We start from the raw sequence: 17326 nt of genomic DNA, 5'->3' as shown, positions 1-17326 counted from the left end.
TTTTTTGTTGTTTTTTTTGGCCAAATTGGTTTGGAACAGTTGTTGAATAAACAATTGAACTGACAAATTATGCCTGCCTATATATTTGATTGACAATTGTATTGATCACTGAGATAGCACTGACTTGGAATTAAGTTGGTTCAATATAAAAATTAAATTTGAAAAAGTAGCTTTAAATGTAGTAAACTACTTTTGCCATATTGCTGTAGCTTAGCTTGCTACATTTCCCAGGGTGGTAGCTTCAGTATAGTGAAGCTACATTTAATGTAGAGTAACTGCTAGCTTAGCTCACTACATTTTCTAAGTAGCTTGCCCAACACTGGTCGTTTCAAACCAAAAACAAAGAAACGATAAAAAAAGAGCCGTTTTCTCGTTTTTGGTTTCTGAATCAAAAAACGAAAAACGACTAAACCAAATTCAAATAACGGTCCGATTTTGTTTTTTTGAAATTCCTTTTTTCATTTTTCCGTTTGAAGATCTACATTAAAAGGTCAAAAACGGATAAATGACTTCAAAATCTGTTTTGCACACGTGGGTGGCGGTCATGAGACGCCCCTTTCAGCCGATTGGTCAAGCAAATCTGAGCATGTGACGTCATCAGTACAGTACGTCAACAAAAAAATAGTCGCGTTTCACAGAAATATTTATTTCAGAAATATTAAATATTAATCTGCACCCAGCCGGTTTTATTTAGCTGTGCAGAGTTAAATCTGTGTAGTGCTGCAATAGGCCGCACAGAGCGCGTGAAGCACAGACCAATGTTCTGTCAAGTGTAAATACGCAGCAGTCATAATTACTCTTCTTTTAGACAATACGCTCAGTTTTGGACAAGGGGTGGTCATTGCAAATACTGTAATGCAAAACTGCTGATGGTGGTGGTGGTGGGTAGCCTACCGATGATGGTAAATTAAATGTAACTAATCATAGCCGCGAGAGTGAGACAGCGAGATGATTGACAGGACGATAGCGGAGGAAAAAGCTTAAGATAGCCTAAATACCACAATAGAGGAAAAAGCTTAAGATAGCCCACATATCACAATAGATGTTTTGGAACTTATGATATTTATTGCCCCTCAAGAGGCCACAACTATACAAAAAAGAAATAACAAATATAGCCTATACAAATTTGTAGTGCAAATAAAACAAAACAATTTTTTTTATTACTTTATTACTCATTAATGAAGGAGTCCAGACATTAGAAAAATATCATTCTACACATGATTTATATATATATTTTTTATATATTTAATATGAGGGAAATGCACAAGCGTTTTATATGTAATATGAGTATGTTGTTAATAGCATGCGTTACGGACATGACACAAAAAATCTTTAACTTTTAGGTGGCAAAATATTTTTTAGTAATTCTGTGATTTACAATGCGCAAACCAAAAGTAATACTACCCACCGGATGAAGAATGGTTGGCTCTCCACAGAACAAAAAATATATTAATTTTATTTCATTTTTCGTATGCGCATTTATGAGAAAAAACAATGTTACGGACGTGACCGCTCTGAAAGCGCCATAAAAGACTTTAAACTTCAGAGACCTCAAACAGAAAGCACAAAGCCTGTCTTTAAAGTGAATTTTGATTTAATCAATGTTTCATCAACCACATGCTTGGATTTAATAAATAAGAAGTAAATATAGCAGACAATAGATAATCAGGACACGGAGGCGCCGGCGCGTGAACTGGAGCTCGTCTCATAAATGAACCGAAACTCAGCTGAGAAATATACATTCATAGGCTACATTAGACATAGGCTACTACATACAGTACAGTATATATATATATATATATATATATATATATATATATATATATATATATATATAGGCTATATATATAAAGCTTTTAAACAGAACAATTCAAAACGAAAGAAAACAGACTGCTCTCTGCATGTAATCCGTATGAAATGTGAATTTCTCTCTGGCGCATTCACTACTGTGAAGATCGCGAGTCAGCATCGTCAACTTCATCTTTGCAGCCGACACAGACACAAAAAACACTTGTTTATTAATAAACAATTAAAATGTCTCCTTGCTGTATGACATATTCATAATCATTACTTTTGCCAGTTCGTGACAGCTTTTATGTGCTTTATTGGCAGCATATTTTTTCCCTGGACTCTACGCCAGGGGTCACCCTCAGCACCTTCCCACGGTACTATCTAATTTACAGTGCTGTGTTGCATACAGAGTTTATATTTAATATTTATTTAATGTTTATTTCTTTTTTATATAATCTTTGGAATTTTAACTTTTTAATTTATTTTCCTCTAAATCACTTTACAGTGTGATGAACAAACTTTTCTCAAAGAGTGTTGTATCACTCTATTAGCACCCTTATATGTTGTATACTTAAATAGACATTGTCCAGCTAAATTATGTTTTTGTAAGAAAAATGCTGTGAGCAAATGTTGAATTGTTTTTTTTTACCTGTAAGTCACCACTTTCTTAATATTCAATCAACACAAATTGCAGGAGCCTAATATATAGGCTGTCTGATTAAAACTGTATCTGACATGGAATTTAGATGCATTTACAGTTTTATGCAGTTCAAATGTGGCACAGTAAGGGCATTTACATATAATTTAGCTTTCTAAATGGGATTATAAAGTGCCTCGGTAAATATAGGCTACAATAAAATAGTATACTAGCCTATAAAAAATCCCGCATAGTATTAAACTTTTATTAACAAATTTAAACGATTAAGACGGAATACATAAAACAACAGCATTAGCCTATAACAAATAAATAAAATATATTTCAAAATGTCTCTTTAAAATGAACACTCAGTTTGTGGGTTCACACTGTTAGGCTATTTGATTGTTTCTTTGTGGTTGTTGTTGTTTTCAAATACAAAGTCACTTATATTAAACAAAGAAATATTTTTTAACTAACAAGCTTTTTCCTCTATTGTGTTATTTAGGTTATCTTAAGCTTTTTCCTCTATTGTGTTATTTATGCTATCTTAAGCTTTTTCCTCCGCTATCGTCCTGTCATTCATCTCGCTGTCTCACTCTCGCGGCTATGATTAGTTACATTTAATTTACCATCATCGGTAGGCTACCCACCACCACCACCATCAGCAGTTTTGCATTACAGTATTTGCAATGACCACCCCTTGTCCAAAACTGAGCGTATTGTCTAAAAGAAGAGTCATTATGACTGCTGCGTATTTACACTTGACAGAACATTGGTCTGTGCTTCACGCGCTCTGCGCGGCCTATTGCAGCACTACACAGATTTAACTCTGCACAGCTAAATAAAACCGGCTGGGTCAAGTCAAGTCAAGTCAAATATATTTATATAGCGCTTTTCACAATACAGATTCTATCAAAGCTGCTTCACAGTATCAATCAAAACAACTTAACAATGTTTGTTTATTACTGGAAAAAAAAGACATCCAAGTTTGGTAGAGCTAATCAATGGTATGATTGGTTAATTAATTTGAATATCCCCAACTGAGCAAGCCAAAGGCAACAGTGGCAAGGAACCTAAAAACTCCATCCAGTGACCTAATGGTGTCCTAACACCCCATCAAATGACCCAATGGAGAAAAAAAAACCTTGGGAGAACCCAGGCTCAGTCGGGGGCCAGTTCTCCTCTGGCGTTTATGAACTAGAGGCCGAATTTACAGTAACTGTAAGATAAAAATTTATATGAATGCCTGGCTAAATAGATGCGTCTTCAGTCTAGTTTTAAACTGGGAGAGAGAGTCTGAGCTACGAACAATATCAGGAAGGCTATTCCAGAGCTTCGGAGCTAAATGTGAAAATGCTCTGCCTCCTTTGGTGGATCTGGATATCCTAGGAATGACCAGAAGCCTCGAATCTAGTGATCTTAAAGAGCGCGATGGATTGTAAGGCGATAGAAGATCCGTTAAATAGACTGGAGCTAAACCATTTAGAGCTTTATAAGTCAAAAGCAATATCTTGTATTTAATACGGAACTTTATAGGTAACCAATGAAGTGATGATAAAATCGGTGTTATATGATCAAATTTTCTTGATCTAGTAAGAACTCTAGCGGCTGCATTTTGGACTAACTGTAGCTTGTTTATTGAAGATGCAGGACAACCAGCTAATAAAGCATTACAGTAATCTAGTCTCGAGGTCATGAATGCATGAACTAACTTTTCTGCATCAGAGACTGATAGCATATTACGTAGCTTAGCAATGTTTCTAAGGTGGAAAAAGGCTGTTTTTGTAACATATGAAATATGCTTTTCAAAAGACAGGTTGCGGTCTAGTATAACACCCAGGTCTTTTACTGTAGTGGATAAAGTAACAGGGCATCCTACTATGTTAAAGTCCTGCTGTGAAGGGTTTTGTGGACGTTTTTTAGAACCGATAAGTATTACCTCTGTCTTGTCTGGATTTAATAAAAGAAAATTACGCGTCATCCAATCTTTTATATCATTAACACAATCTGTCAATTTGGATAATTTAGCGTATTCATCTGGCCGTGATGAAATATATATTTGAGTGTCATCAGCATAACAATGGAAACTAATTCCATGTTTCCTTAGAATATTACCAAGTGGCAGCATATATATTGAGAATAATAAAGGGCCTAACACAGATCCCTGCGGCACTCCATAGTTTGCCGAAGTTATAATCGATTTTTCTCCATTTAAGTAGACGAAATGGTAGCGGTCAGATAAGTATGACCTGAACCAGCTTAATGCTTGTCCTTGAACACCAGTGTAATTTTGTAGTCGATCTAAGAGTATTGTGTGATCTATAGTATCGAACGCAGCACTAAGATCAAGTAAAACTAGTACTGAGATACAGCCTTGGTCCGAAGCTAAAAGTAAATCATTTGTGATTCTAACAAGCGCAGTTTCAGTGCTATGATGTGGCCTGAATCCAGACTGAAACTTTTCATAGATGTCGTTTTCTTGCAAGAAAGAGGCGAGTTGAGCAGACACAACTTTTTCTAATATTTTTGACATAAATGGAAGATTCGAAATGGGTCTGTAATTTGCTAGGTTATTTGGATCTAATTGTGGTTTCTTAATAAGAGGTTTTATAACTGCCAGCTTGAACGTTCTTGGATTAATCTGGGTGCAGATTAATATTTAATATTTCTGAAATAAATATTTCTGTGAAACGCGTTAAGTTGCACAGCCCTGTACAGTTTAAGAAGCGGTACGCAGAGCCATAGGACTATTATTTTGTTGGAAAGACCTGGGGAATTACTGATGACGTCACATGCTCAGATTTGCTTGACCAATCGGCTGAAAGGGGTGCCGCGTCTCATGACCGCCGCCCACGTGTGCAAAACAGATTTTGAAGTCATTTATCCGTTTTTGACCTTTTAATTTAGATCTTCAAACGGAGAAATGAAAGGAATTTCAAAAAAACAAAATCGGACCGTTATTTGAATTTGGTTTAGTCGTTTTTCGTTTTTTGATTCAGAAACCAAAAATGGGAAAACGGCTCTTTTTTTATCGTTTCTTTGTTTTTGGTTTGAAACGATAAACGAAAAAAAAGTGGTTTCTCGTTATTTTGTTTTGTGGTTCAAACGAAAAAACAAACTATCAAAACGTACACTACACGGACCTCGTTGTGCAACGTTTTTTGCCACACTTTTTCCTCCCCACAGACTTCCCACTGAGGTGCCTTGATACAGCACATTGGGAACAGCCTATTTGTTCAGAAATTTCTTTCTGTGTCTTACCCTCTTGCTTGAGGGTGTCAATGATGGCCTTCTGGACAGCAGTCAGGTCGGCAGTCTTACCCATGATTGCGGTTTTGAGTAATGAAACAGGCTGGGAGTTTTTAAAAGCCTCAGGAATCTTTTGCAGGTGTTTAGAGTTAATTAGTTAATTCAGATGATTAGGTTAATAGCTCGTTTAGAGACACTTTTCATGATATGCTAATTTTTTGAGATAGGAATTTTGGGTTTCATGAGCTGTATGCCTAAATCATCAGTATTAAAACAATAAAAGACCTGAAATATTTCAGTTAATGTACGATTAATCTAATATATATGAAAGTTTAATTTTTATCATTACATTATGGAAAATAATTAACTTTATCACAATATGCTAATTTTTTGAGAAGGACCTGTAATCAGCTGACTGAGTTCATGGGTGGAATAAACATGTGGCAGGACCCCTCATGTACTCTTTGACCCCTGCCCACCTCTGCAGACACAATATAAGAGTGGCTTTAATATATTTGGTTAGTGTGACTAACTTTTTCAAATCATATTTTTACTTTTTATTTTTGAGATTTATTCTAGCAATCTCCATATGTTTTTTTTTTTTTTTTTTTTTACTGTTGGTAGCCATTTTAGGATGCCAAATTACTTATTCTAACTTGTGTTAGTGTGAAAAGAGAGAGATTGAGTGATACCCAAATTATAAAATTGTGTTTGACAGGTGCTGAGTCATTAACTTATCATTCACCAAAAAACAATCAAACAAACAAAATTAACCTTCTTTAAAACACATGTATTACCTCCATTGAACATTTCTAAAGGAAAGTAAATGAGTCAAAGTAGCTTTTTTTGTCTACATTGATTTTTCACATTCATTTCACACACACAAACGGCTTCTCTTCAGAACATAGGTCATCATTCCAGTTGCCATCTGTTGAGAGATAGAACAAAATGTGAAAAAAAATTATTTAGTTTATTTAGATAGTTTATGAGCATTAACAGCAGCTACTTACTGTCATAGTTCATCTCAAGGCAGTCCTCATACAATCGAAATTCTCTAGTAAATAAAAAAAAAGATTTAAAACTATTATTGGGCTCTCCAGGTGCCCATATTTGATAGTTCATTTTGGATCCATCACTCCAGAGCCAATCTCCCTCCTGTGAACAGAAGAGAAAAAAGGACATTGTGTTTATGTCCACAGCTTACAAAGCTTAATGTTATCTTTATTCATCTAAAAGAGGATTCCTCCTGAACCCTAACCTAATCTCCACTTTAAAAAACGTCAGAAATCTAAACAGAAATGAATAGAAATTATTTCACAGAAAGGGTATCAGTAAAGAACATGGCTCTTAAAGAGCAGGGCTAAATTACTCCATTATTATATCAGCCATCTATTTCACAACAAGTTTCACAAGAGAAAATAGAAACACTCGAGTATGACATCATCATGGTTAACGGTACCCATCTCATGGTTCCAAATGCCCTAAACTAACTATTCAGAGGACCAAAAAAATAAATACAAAAGAATTATAAAAACACATCTACACTCTCATAAAAAAAGGTACAAAAGCTGTCACTGGGGGTGTACCTTTTCAAAAGGTACCCTTTAGTACCTAAAGGGTGCATATTGGTACCTTAATGGTACATATTAGCACCTAAAATCAGAGGTGGGTAATTCAGGGGTCAAAGAGTAAAAGTCCTGCCATATGTTCATTCCACCCATGAACTCAGTCAGCTGATTTCACTAATTAGAAATCTATCTCCTGTCTGAATTAGCAAATCCAGGCGATTGGAACAAAATACTGAGGAGGACTTTTACTTTCTGAACCTGGACTTTACACCTCTGCATAGCAATGCCACATGTCAGCCAAGAACAAAGAAATAAACCGAACTGGACCTTATTGTAGCCAATAATAAACAAACAGCATTACCAGCTTCACTTATTACTAACCAGACTGACTTTATTTCTGTCAGACGTCTACAGAAGTTTTATTGAGAATTAACAGGGGTTTAACTCTGTTTTCCATTTGAAGTCACCATAACAGTGATTCGTGTTTCCATTAGTTGGGCTCTTAACTCTTATTATATATATATATATATTTTTAGCTGCTGTGACAGTGTGTTTGTCAAACGCATTTGGAGCAGCAAAGGAAGCTAAAGTGAAGTGAGTTCAGGTGATGATGGTTACGTGTTGATGGTTTTATAATCATCATGAAACAGACTGATTCACTGAGGTATTTTAGTCTAACAATTATGTTGTCACATTTTTTCACATCACATACCTTGTGCTACTACAGGATGAGAACAAGCAATATTATAACAATAAGTTAGAAGACCTTAACGAACATGAGCACAAAAAAGTCAGTTTATAATGACACACACAGACATCAACAATCAGCGTATGAATCTCAACAATGGTGACAATCAAAAGTACTAGTGTGCTGCAATGCATGCTGGATACCACCATAGTACAAAACTCCCAGCATGCATTGTAACATTAATAAATTATGCTGAATTGTCCTATAATTTTGTTTGATTCTAAATATTTGCTATTATTGTTTTCTGTTGTTTTTGTTGTGAATTAGTAGCTTTTCAGTGATGTTCTGAATTAATCTGTTTATCTAAATATTTGTGATTGTCACCATTGTTGAGATTCATGTGCAGATTGTTGATATCTGTGTGTGTCAGCATTGGCTAATTTTTTTTTATTCATTTTTGGTAATATGTCTAAACTGATTATTACATTGCCGGCTCTCATGCTGCAGTAATTCATGGTTTGTGATGTGAACATATTAGTGGAACAAGATAATAGTTAGATTATAAAAACCTCAGTAAATCAGTCTACTTCATGATGAATTTAAAGCCATCAACAGGTAACCATCATCACCTGAACTGATTTCACTTTAGCTTCCTTTGCTGTTGCTGATGTGTTTAACAAACACACTGTCACAGTAGCCAAAAAACTTAAAATGTATGAAAAGAGTTAAGAGCCCAATTAATGGAAACACTAATCACTGTTATGGTGACTTAAAATGAAAGAGTTAAACCTCTGTTAATTCTCATTAAACTTTTTATTCAGTTTTATTCGTCTGACAGAAATAAAGCCAGTCTGGTTAGTAATAAGTGAAGCTGGTAATGCTGTTTGTGGAGTAGTTTATTCTCCTCTGTTGAGATCTTCACCGATTTAATGTCTTCTTTCCTCTTCAGTTGATTTCATCTAAGGCTGTAGCTGAAATTACTCCATATTTAATATACACATATGTTTTGGCTACGATAAGGTCCAGTTCTGGTTTGTTTCTTTGGCTGTCATGTGGCATTGCTATGCAGAGGTGTAAAGTCCAGGTTCAGAAAGTAAAAGTCCTCCTCAGTATGTTGTTCCAATTGCCTGGATTTGCTAATTCAGACAGGAGATAGAACTAATTAGTGAAATCAGCTGACTGAGTTCATGGGTGGAATAAACATATGGCAGGACTTTTACTCTTTGACCCCTGAATAACCCACCTCTGATTTTAGGTGCTAGTATGTACCATTAAGGTACCAATATGCACCCTTTAGGCACTAAAGTGTACCTTTTGAAAAGTGACAGCTTTCGTACCTTTTTTTCTGAGATTTTGAAAAATGTTTTAATGTAAATTTTGTCTTAATGTAACTGTAAATGCCCAGTAGCACAAAAAGTATGATAAAAAAAAATTGCATACTTGAACAGCATCATTCCCTCCGATCCAGGCACGCGTTGAGGCGTGAGTTCTGGATCTAATCATGCGCTGTATAAACATGTACTCCTCATGGCTGTGCACAGAAGCAAGGTTCCCACCAAAGATCAAACAGAATTTCTGGAGAGGTGGAGACATGAACAAACAACTATTTATAAAATTTGAAAAATAAATGTGTTATTTTAAATTATTTTTCCACAATCTGTGACATTTATTTGCAATTTATTATTTTACCCATGAAGTCTAAAATCAGCCTTTTGAGGTGCCTACTTTTGTTGAAAAGGTTCTGCCTGTGCTGTATATATACAGGTCCTTCTCAAAAAATTAGCATATTGTGATAAAGTTCATTATTTTCCATAATGTAATGATAAAAATTAAACTTTCATATATTTTAGATTCATTGCACACCAACTGAAATATTTCAGGTCTTTTATTGTTTTAATATTGATGATTTTGGCATACAGCTCATGAAAACCCAAAATTCCTATCTCAAAAAATTAACATATTTCATCCGACCAATAAAAGAAGTGTTTTTAATACAAAAAAAGTCAACCTTCAAATAATTATGTTCAGTTATGCACTCGATACTTGGTCGGGAATCCTTATGCAGAAATGACTGCTTCAATGCGGCGTGGCATGGAGGCAATCAGCCTGTGGCACTGCTGAGGTGTTATGGAGGCCCAGGATGCTTCGATAGCGGCCTTAAGATCATCCAGAGTGTTGGGTCTTGCGTCTCTCAACTTTCTCTTCACAATATCCCACAGATTCTCTATGGGGTTCAGGTCAGGAGAGTTGGCAGGCCAATTGAGCACAGTAATACCATGGTCAGTAAACCATTTACCAGTGGTTTTGGCACTGTGAGCAGGTGCCAGGTCGTGCTGAAAAATTAAATTAGATGGAAGCATGAAGTGCTCCAAAATCTCCTGATAGCTAGCTGCATTGACCCTGCCCTTGATAAAACACAGTGGACCAACACCAGCAGCTGACAAGGCACCCCAGACCATCACTGACTGTGGGTACTTGACACTGGACTTCAGGCATTTTGGCATTTCCTTCTCCCCAGTCTTCCTCCAGACTCTGGCACCTTGATTTCCGAATGACATGCAAAACTGAGCAACAGTCCAGTGCTGCTTCTCTGTAGCCCAGGTCAGGCGCTTCTGCCGCTGTTTCTGGTTCAAAAGTGGCTTGACCTGGGGAATGCGGCACCTGTAGCCCATTTCCTGCACACGCCTGTGCACGGTGGCTCTGGATGTTTCTACTCCAGACTCAGTCCACTGCTTCCGCAGGTCCCCCAAGGTCTGGAATCGGTCCTTCTCCACAATCTTCCTCAGGGTCCGGTCACCTCTTCTCTTTGTGCAGCGTTTTTTGCCACACTTTTTCCTTCCCACAGACTTCCCACTGAGGTGCCTTGATACAGCACTCTGGGAACAGCCTATTTGTTCAGAAATTTCTTTCTGTGTCTTACCCTCTTGCTTGAGGGTGTCAATGATGGCCTTCTGGACAGCAGTCAGGTCGGCAGTCTTACCCATGATTGCGGTTTTGAGTAATGAAACAGGCTGGGAGTTTTTAAAAGCCTCAGGAATCTTTTGCAGGTTTTTAGAGTTAATTAATTGATTCAGATGATTAGGTTAATAGCTCGTTTAGAGACGCTTTTCATGATATGCTAATTTTTTTTAGATATTTTGGGTTTTCATGAGCTGTATGCCAAAATCATCAGTATTAAAACAATAAAAGAACTGAAATATTTCAGTTGGTGTGCAATGAATCTAAAATATATGAAAGTTTAATTTTTATCATTACACTATGGAAAATAATGAACTTTATCACAATATGCTAACTTTTTGAGAAGGACCTGTATATTAGATATAACTAATCTAGTTTTTAAGTGGTCCTAAAACACTACTCTCATGATAACATGACATTTGTTGTATCTGTATTTTCCTAGAGCTCCATTGCAATTTATTTACAGTTGTTTTTAAACTGAGGAACAAGTTGAAATTATTTTCCTGCACTAATTGACAGTTGTCACAGATGTTAACAGAGCTTAAGTTGTATTTAAACAAGAATATATTAATATGATTTTTATGTCATATTAGAAGCTGAATGTATCATACCTCAGCCTCAATCCACGTAGAAAGGTAATTCATAAACTTGAAGCATCTGCATCCAAAGGAAGACCATCCTGTCCAACAGACTGTTAAAGGGAAGTTTTGTGTGTTATTATTTTATACCATTGTTTTACCATTAATTACCAGATTATCAGATTCACGGGCTGATTCTTGATGTCTGTTAGTCTGGTTAAAACCAGAGCCTTCTCAGTCTTAACTGAGTTAGGGTCTGGGGAAGGTTCACTGACAGCTCACTTCAAAGGGGGGTCACCAGCGGACGTCGCTCAGATGCCTCTGGGCACAATTGGATATACCTTAAAACAAATCAGATCGATCGTAATCTTGTAAAGCCCGCCTCAACGTTTGTGATTGGTGCCTCGATTTGGAAAGATTGGAAATGAGCTTGAATGGGCTCTTCGCCAGACTAACTTTTGTAATTTTAATTACAAAATACTCAAAAGTATTTAAATACGTATTTCAAATACAAAATATGTAATTTGTATTTGTTATGTGAGTGTGTAGCTGAAATCTGAGTACACAGCAAAAAGTGTTAAATCAGCACTGCTCAGAACACATATGGTCCCACTCTACAGAGTGTTAAAGTTAATGAGATATTTAAGTGATTAATTGAGTGATGATTGAGCATTATTGAAGACACCTAAAGCAGAATCACTGAAGGAGAAAACCAGAATTTCAGGTCACCATTATGGCGATCATTGGTTGCTTTAGTTGGTCTCTTGACCCTTATATTATTAACTTTAGATTTTTGTTTGGCTGTTGTATCCCAGTAATAGCTGCCAGATGAACAAAGAAAATAAAATGATCTAATGGTGCTGGTTATATTATGACATTCATCATTTGAACTAAATGTTTGTGATTTATGCTGTTGGTTACAGCATAACTGAGATTCTGCATAAATATCCAGAATTTGAGATATAATATAAAGAAGTTCTTAAAAGTTGTAATAAAAAAATTCTTTCTTTTAGGCACACACAGATATAAAGATTCAGTCAATGTATCTCAACAATGGTGACGAGCAGAATATTCAATTAGGAAAGGTAAATTACATGGACAATTCAGATTATAATTTATTCATACCGCAATGCATGATGGGAGCCATTAATGAGTCATTAATGTTGAGATTCACAGGCTGATTATTGATATCTGTGTTGCTAAATTCATTTGAAAGTGATTTGATCAGAACAATTTTTAATAAACGTTTCGGATTATAAGAAAAATACCATTATCATCTGCTGTAGAACCACTACACTGTTGCTATCAAGTTAAACCAGATCACCTGAATGAGTCTCATTTTTCAGATCACAGCATGATTATGTCAAAACATAACCAACACTATCAGATCACATTTGTCTTTGCTCATTTGACTGTAATAAATCAATAATAGCAGACAAACAAAATTGAAAGTATAAGGATCAAGAGACCAACTAAAGCAAACACTAATCGCCATAACGGTGGCTTACAATTTGTGATTTTCTCCTTCAGTGATTCTGCTTGTTATCATCAGGTGTCTTCAATAATGCTCAATCATCACTAAATTAATCACTTAATTATCTCATTAACTTTAACACTCTTGAGTGTTAATTTAACACTCATATCTGCATCATATCTTCCATCTGAAAGCAGGTAAAGGTGATTTACTACTAATCAAGGAACCGGCTTTACTGATGAGATGCGCATAACAATATCGTGCGATTAATCGTGCAGCCCTAAAAGCCGGTTCCTTGATTAGTAGTAAATCACCTTCACCTGCTTTCAGATGGAGCGGCATTTACTCTACAGCACAAACTCCAGTGTTAAATTAACACTCAAGAGTGTTAAAGTTAATGAGATAATTAATTGATTAATTTAGTGACGTTTGAGCATTATTGAAGACACCTGATGTTAACAAGCAGAATCACTGAAGGAGAAAATCACAAATTGTAAGCCACCGTTATGGCGATAAGTGTTTGCTTTAGTTGGGCTCTTAACCTTTAAACATACTCTATAAGTTTGTTTGCTGTTATTTAATTATAACAATTATATGAACAAAGAAAAGTGTGATTTGATAGTGTTGGTTGTGATCTGGAATAATCATGCTGTGATCTGAAAATGAATTTTATTCAGATAGTTTGGTTTAACTTATTGGTTATAACTTTGTGATTCTAGAGCATATATGAGTATAGGTATGTTTCTTACAATCCAAAATATTTATTAAACATTGTTCTGATCAAAACACTTTCAAATAATTTCTTTAGAAACACAGACATAAATAATCAGCCTGTGAATCTCAACAATGGTGACAATAATAATGCATGTTGCAGTGGCTGCCACCAATCACAACTCATTAATGGCTCCCATCATGCATTGCGATATGAATAAATTATGATCTGAATTTTCTCTGTAATATACTTTTCCTAGTTAAATATTCTGCTCGTCACCATTGTTGAGATGCATAGACTGAATCTTGAATTGTGAAAGATGTGTGTGCCTAAAAGAAAGATTTTTTTTTTGAAAACAACTTTAAAGAAATCCTTTATATTATAGCTAAAACTCTGGATATTTATGCAGAATCACAGTTATGCTGTAACAAACAACATAAATCAATGACATAAAGTTCAAATGATGATTGTCATAATATATCCAACACCATCAAATCACTCTTTTTCTTTGTTCATCTGTCAGTTATAACTCAGATACAACAGCCAAACAAAATCTAAAGTTAATAATATAAGGGTCAAGATCCCAACTAAAGCAAACAATGATCGCCATAACGGTGGCTTACGATTTTAGATTTTCTCCTTCAGTGATTCTTCAGCTGTCTTCAATAATGCTCAATCATCACTAAATGAATCACTTAATTATCTCATTAACTTCAACACTCTTGAGTGTGGACTCATATACACTCGCGGGAGTGTTAATTTAACACTGGAGTTTTTGCTGTGTACAAAAAGCCGTAGTTAAACTGACAAGCTGAGCCATATCGCATTAAATATCGTTGGCGATACGTCCGCGATATTGATATCTTCCATCTGAAAGCAGGTGATGGTGATTACTACTAATCAAGGAACCGGCTTTACTGACGAGATGCGCATAACAATGTCGTGCGATATATCGTCCAGGCCTCCTTCAATAATGCTCAATCATCTCTCAATTATTCACTTCATTATCTCATTAACTTTAACACTGATTCAGTGTTCATTTAACACTCAGCTCAGAGTTTAATTGGGTCGCTTAAAATGACTTAATTCCATGATGTTGAAGTTACATGAACAAATTATGTTTGTTTAATGTAACCCAGTTTTGTGGAACCTGTTGACATAAAAAAGTGAATTAAAGCCAATATCTTTATCATCTTTTTATCATTATCAATATTTGACATATTTTTATTATATCAAATCTTTATCATTTTTTTGAGTGTACGTTTCGCATTGGGCCAAAAAAACATATTTCGCCACTAGATTGCGGGCCAGAACATAAACAAAGGATATGAAATGTATTGATGAAAAATGCAACTAGAATAGCCTGTGACAGACTTAAGGATTTAGAAAAATATATTTTAACAATGAAACATCTTGATGTGAAAAGACATTTAAGATTTTGCACTCTAGTCATTAATCAAATAAGTGTTTGTTTGTTTGTTTTTGTTTACATTAATCATTAAAACCTGTTTTTCAATCAAATTTTCTTGCTTCCAAGATGATCTTTAGAACATGCTGGAGAACATGATCATCAGGTATTACACACATTTGTGGAGAACATGATCATCAGGTATTACACACACTTGTGGAGAACATGATCATCAGGTATTACACACACTTGTGGAGAACATGATCATCAGGTATTACACACACTTGTGGAGAACATGATCATCAGGTGTTACACACACTTGTGGAGAACATGATCATCAGGTATTACACACACTTGTTAAGGGAAATGCCATGGTTTTGGACTTTTGGACTGTATACACTGGCTGGGCGATATCACATTGTTATTTGCCCAGCCGAGAAGTATAGAAGACAAGAGAAGCCTTACCGCCACAATCTTTACTCTGAACAGGATTCCCTTCCACTTAAAAAGAAAGAAATACTACATTATTAAAACAGAACCGCTAGTAGCAGAAGCAGTAGAAGTCCTCATAATAATAATAATACATACTACAGATTTTTAACATTCAAATTTGTTGTTTTATTTTATTGTCAACAATAAAAAATCTAAAGTAAATTCATAAGAATCAATAACTTTAGCTGATATAAGTGTCAGTCTATTAGTCTAAATGTTATGATAATAATTAAGAAACAAACTCAGGTTTACTTTAGTGCACATACTGTATTAGATCATTCTTCTGATTAGTCATTATATTGTCCCAGGTGTGCTACAATTCATGTTAAAATAACAGTTATGATGTGAAATGTGGAATAATGCTCTTACCTGAAGCAGTCAAAGCCATGAGAAGACAGAGAGACAGGTAGACAGTCCAGACCGCCATTGTTTCTCTGAATACTGAAACAGAATTATTCAGAATCAATTACTACAAAGTTTTGTATTTTTGTGACACAAACCAGTTCAGTAGATCAATGTCATTGTCTGGATATTGCGTTGTGGAGTGGAGCCCTGGTTCATCTTTATATATACTGGAGGAGAGTGTGTTTATCAGCACCATCCATCACCTGATCATGTTCTGACTTCCTGTACAAACCATTTTTTTATATAGTTTGTACTTGAGCAACTTCTGTTATAATACCATTATTGTTTTATGTGTCTTTTATGTGTATTAGAATAGAATAAATGAATAGATGTTATGCATCTATTCTCTGTAACTGCATCAGTGTGCATATTTTATGTACATGGTTTATAAATTTCTCACTCTTCATAAGATGCTCTTTGTTCACCTGGAATGAACGGAGGATTGTTGCTGTCATCAGCAAATATGCACAGTGTAAAACCTTGCTGTAAAAAAAACGGCAAAACTCTGACCTTAACATACCATTTTCCATTAAGACTGTAAAGAGATCAATGAACCATAGATCCTGTAAAAAACAATGAATTCTGGGAAATATTTGTTGAAACAAATATCAACATCTAAACCTCTGTTAATTCTCACTAAGATCTTCTGTAGATGTCTGAGTCTGACATAAATAGTCAAAGTATCTGTATGTTATGTCTGTGATTAAGAGCAGTGTCTGAGCCAGAAAGACTTTCCTTCAGATCTGGTTTCTCTCATGATCCAAAGATGTGTGATTTACAGATGTGTCTTTTACGTTCATGACTTTTGGACAAACACAAACTGTCTGTGAGTTGCTTTGCAATTACATTGAAATAAACATGAGTTCTAATTGAATGCATCCTAAGAGTGTTTATTTGGTCCAGAAACAGTATAAATTATATATAAATGAGGCCATAAATGATGTTGAAAATATGTCCACAATGGCCACATTTGAACTAGTTTTTAACCTTGTACGAAGGTTCGATGAACGTCTATATCGGACGTGCAGAACACGTCAAAAAAAGACGTCATAAAATCTTTCATTCTGGCTCCTCAGTGGAAGTCTTTTGAATTGACGTTGAAAAGACATCTTTTGGTCATAATTTTGCTCAGTAGGATTCTGGAGCCAAGATACAAGAAACCCACGCAGCAAAATCCCCAGTGTTAAATCAACACTGCTCGGAGCAAATATGGTCCCACTCTACAGAGTGTTAAAATAACACTGAAGCAGTGTTAAAGTTAATTAGATAATTAAGTGATTAATTAAGTGTTGATTGAGCATGATGCACACCTGTCACTAGGTGACGAAGCAGTTTGGCGAGTTTGCCCTGAAGCCTATTGAATTCT

The 17326-nt window shown here is 35.4% G+C and overlaps 1 protein-coding gene across 1 annotated transcript; it reads right to left on the bottom strand.

Moving 5' to 3' along the window:
- Positions 1-6269: 6269 nt before the first annotated feature.
- Positions 6270-16098, bottom strand: LOC143711167 (galactose-specific lectin nattectin-like). The gene is made up of 6 exons (XM_077202515.1): positions 15925-16098; positions 15529-15564; positions 11503-11582; positions 9374-9508; positions 6688-6832; positions 6270-6605 (listed from the first exon to the last, which is right to left on the bottom strand). Exons 1-6 carry the CDS (start codon positions 15980-15982, stop codon positions 6547-6549), a joined length of 513 nt encoding a protein of 170 aa, XP_077058630.1. The 5' UTR covers positions 15983-16098; the 3' UTR covers positions 6270-6546.
- Positions 16099-17326: the final 1228 nt, after the last annotated feature.

Source organism: Siphateles boraxobius, unplaced genomic scaffold (assembly GCF_051911475.1).
Source record: "Siphateles boraxobius isolate OS27281-9 unplaced genomic scaffold, OSU_SipBor_1 49, whole genome shotgun sequence".
NCBI lineage: Eukaryota > Metazoa > Chordata > Actinopteri > Cypriniformes > Leuciscidae > Siphateles > Siphateles boraxobius.
This window is presented reverse-complemented; position numbering and strand designations above follow the sequence as displayed.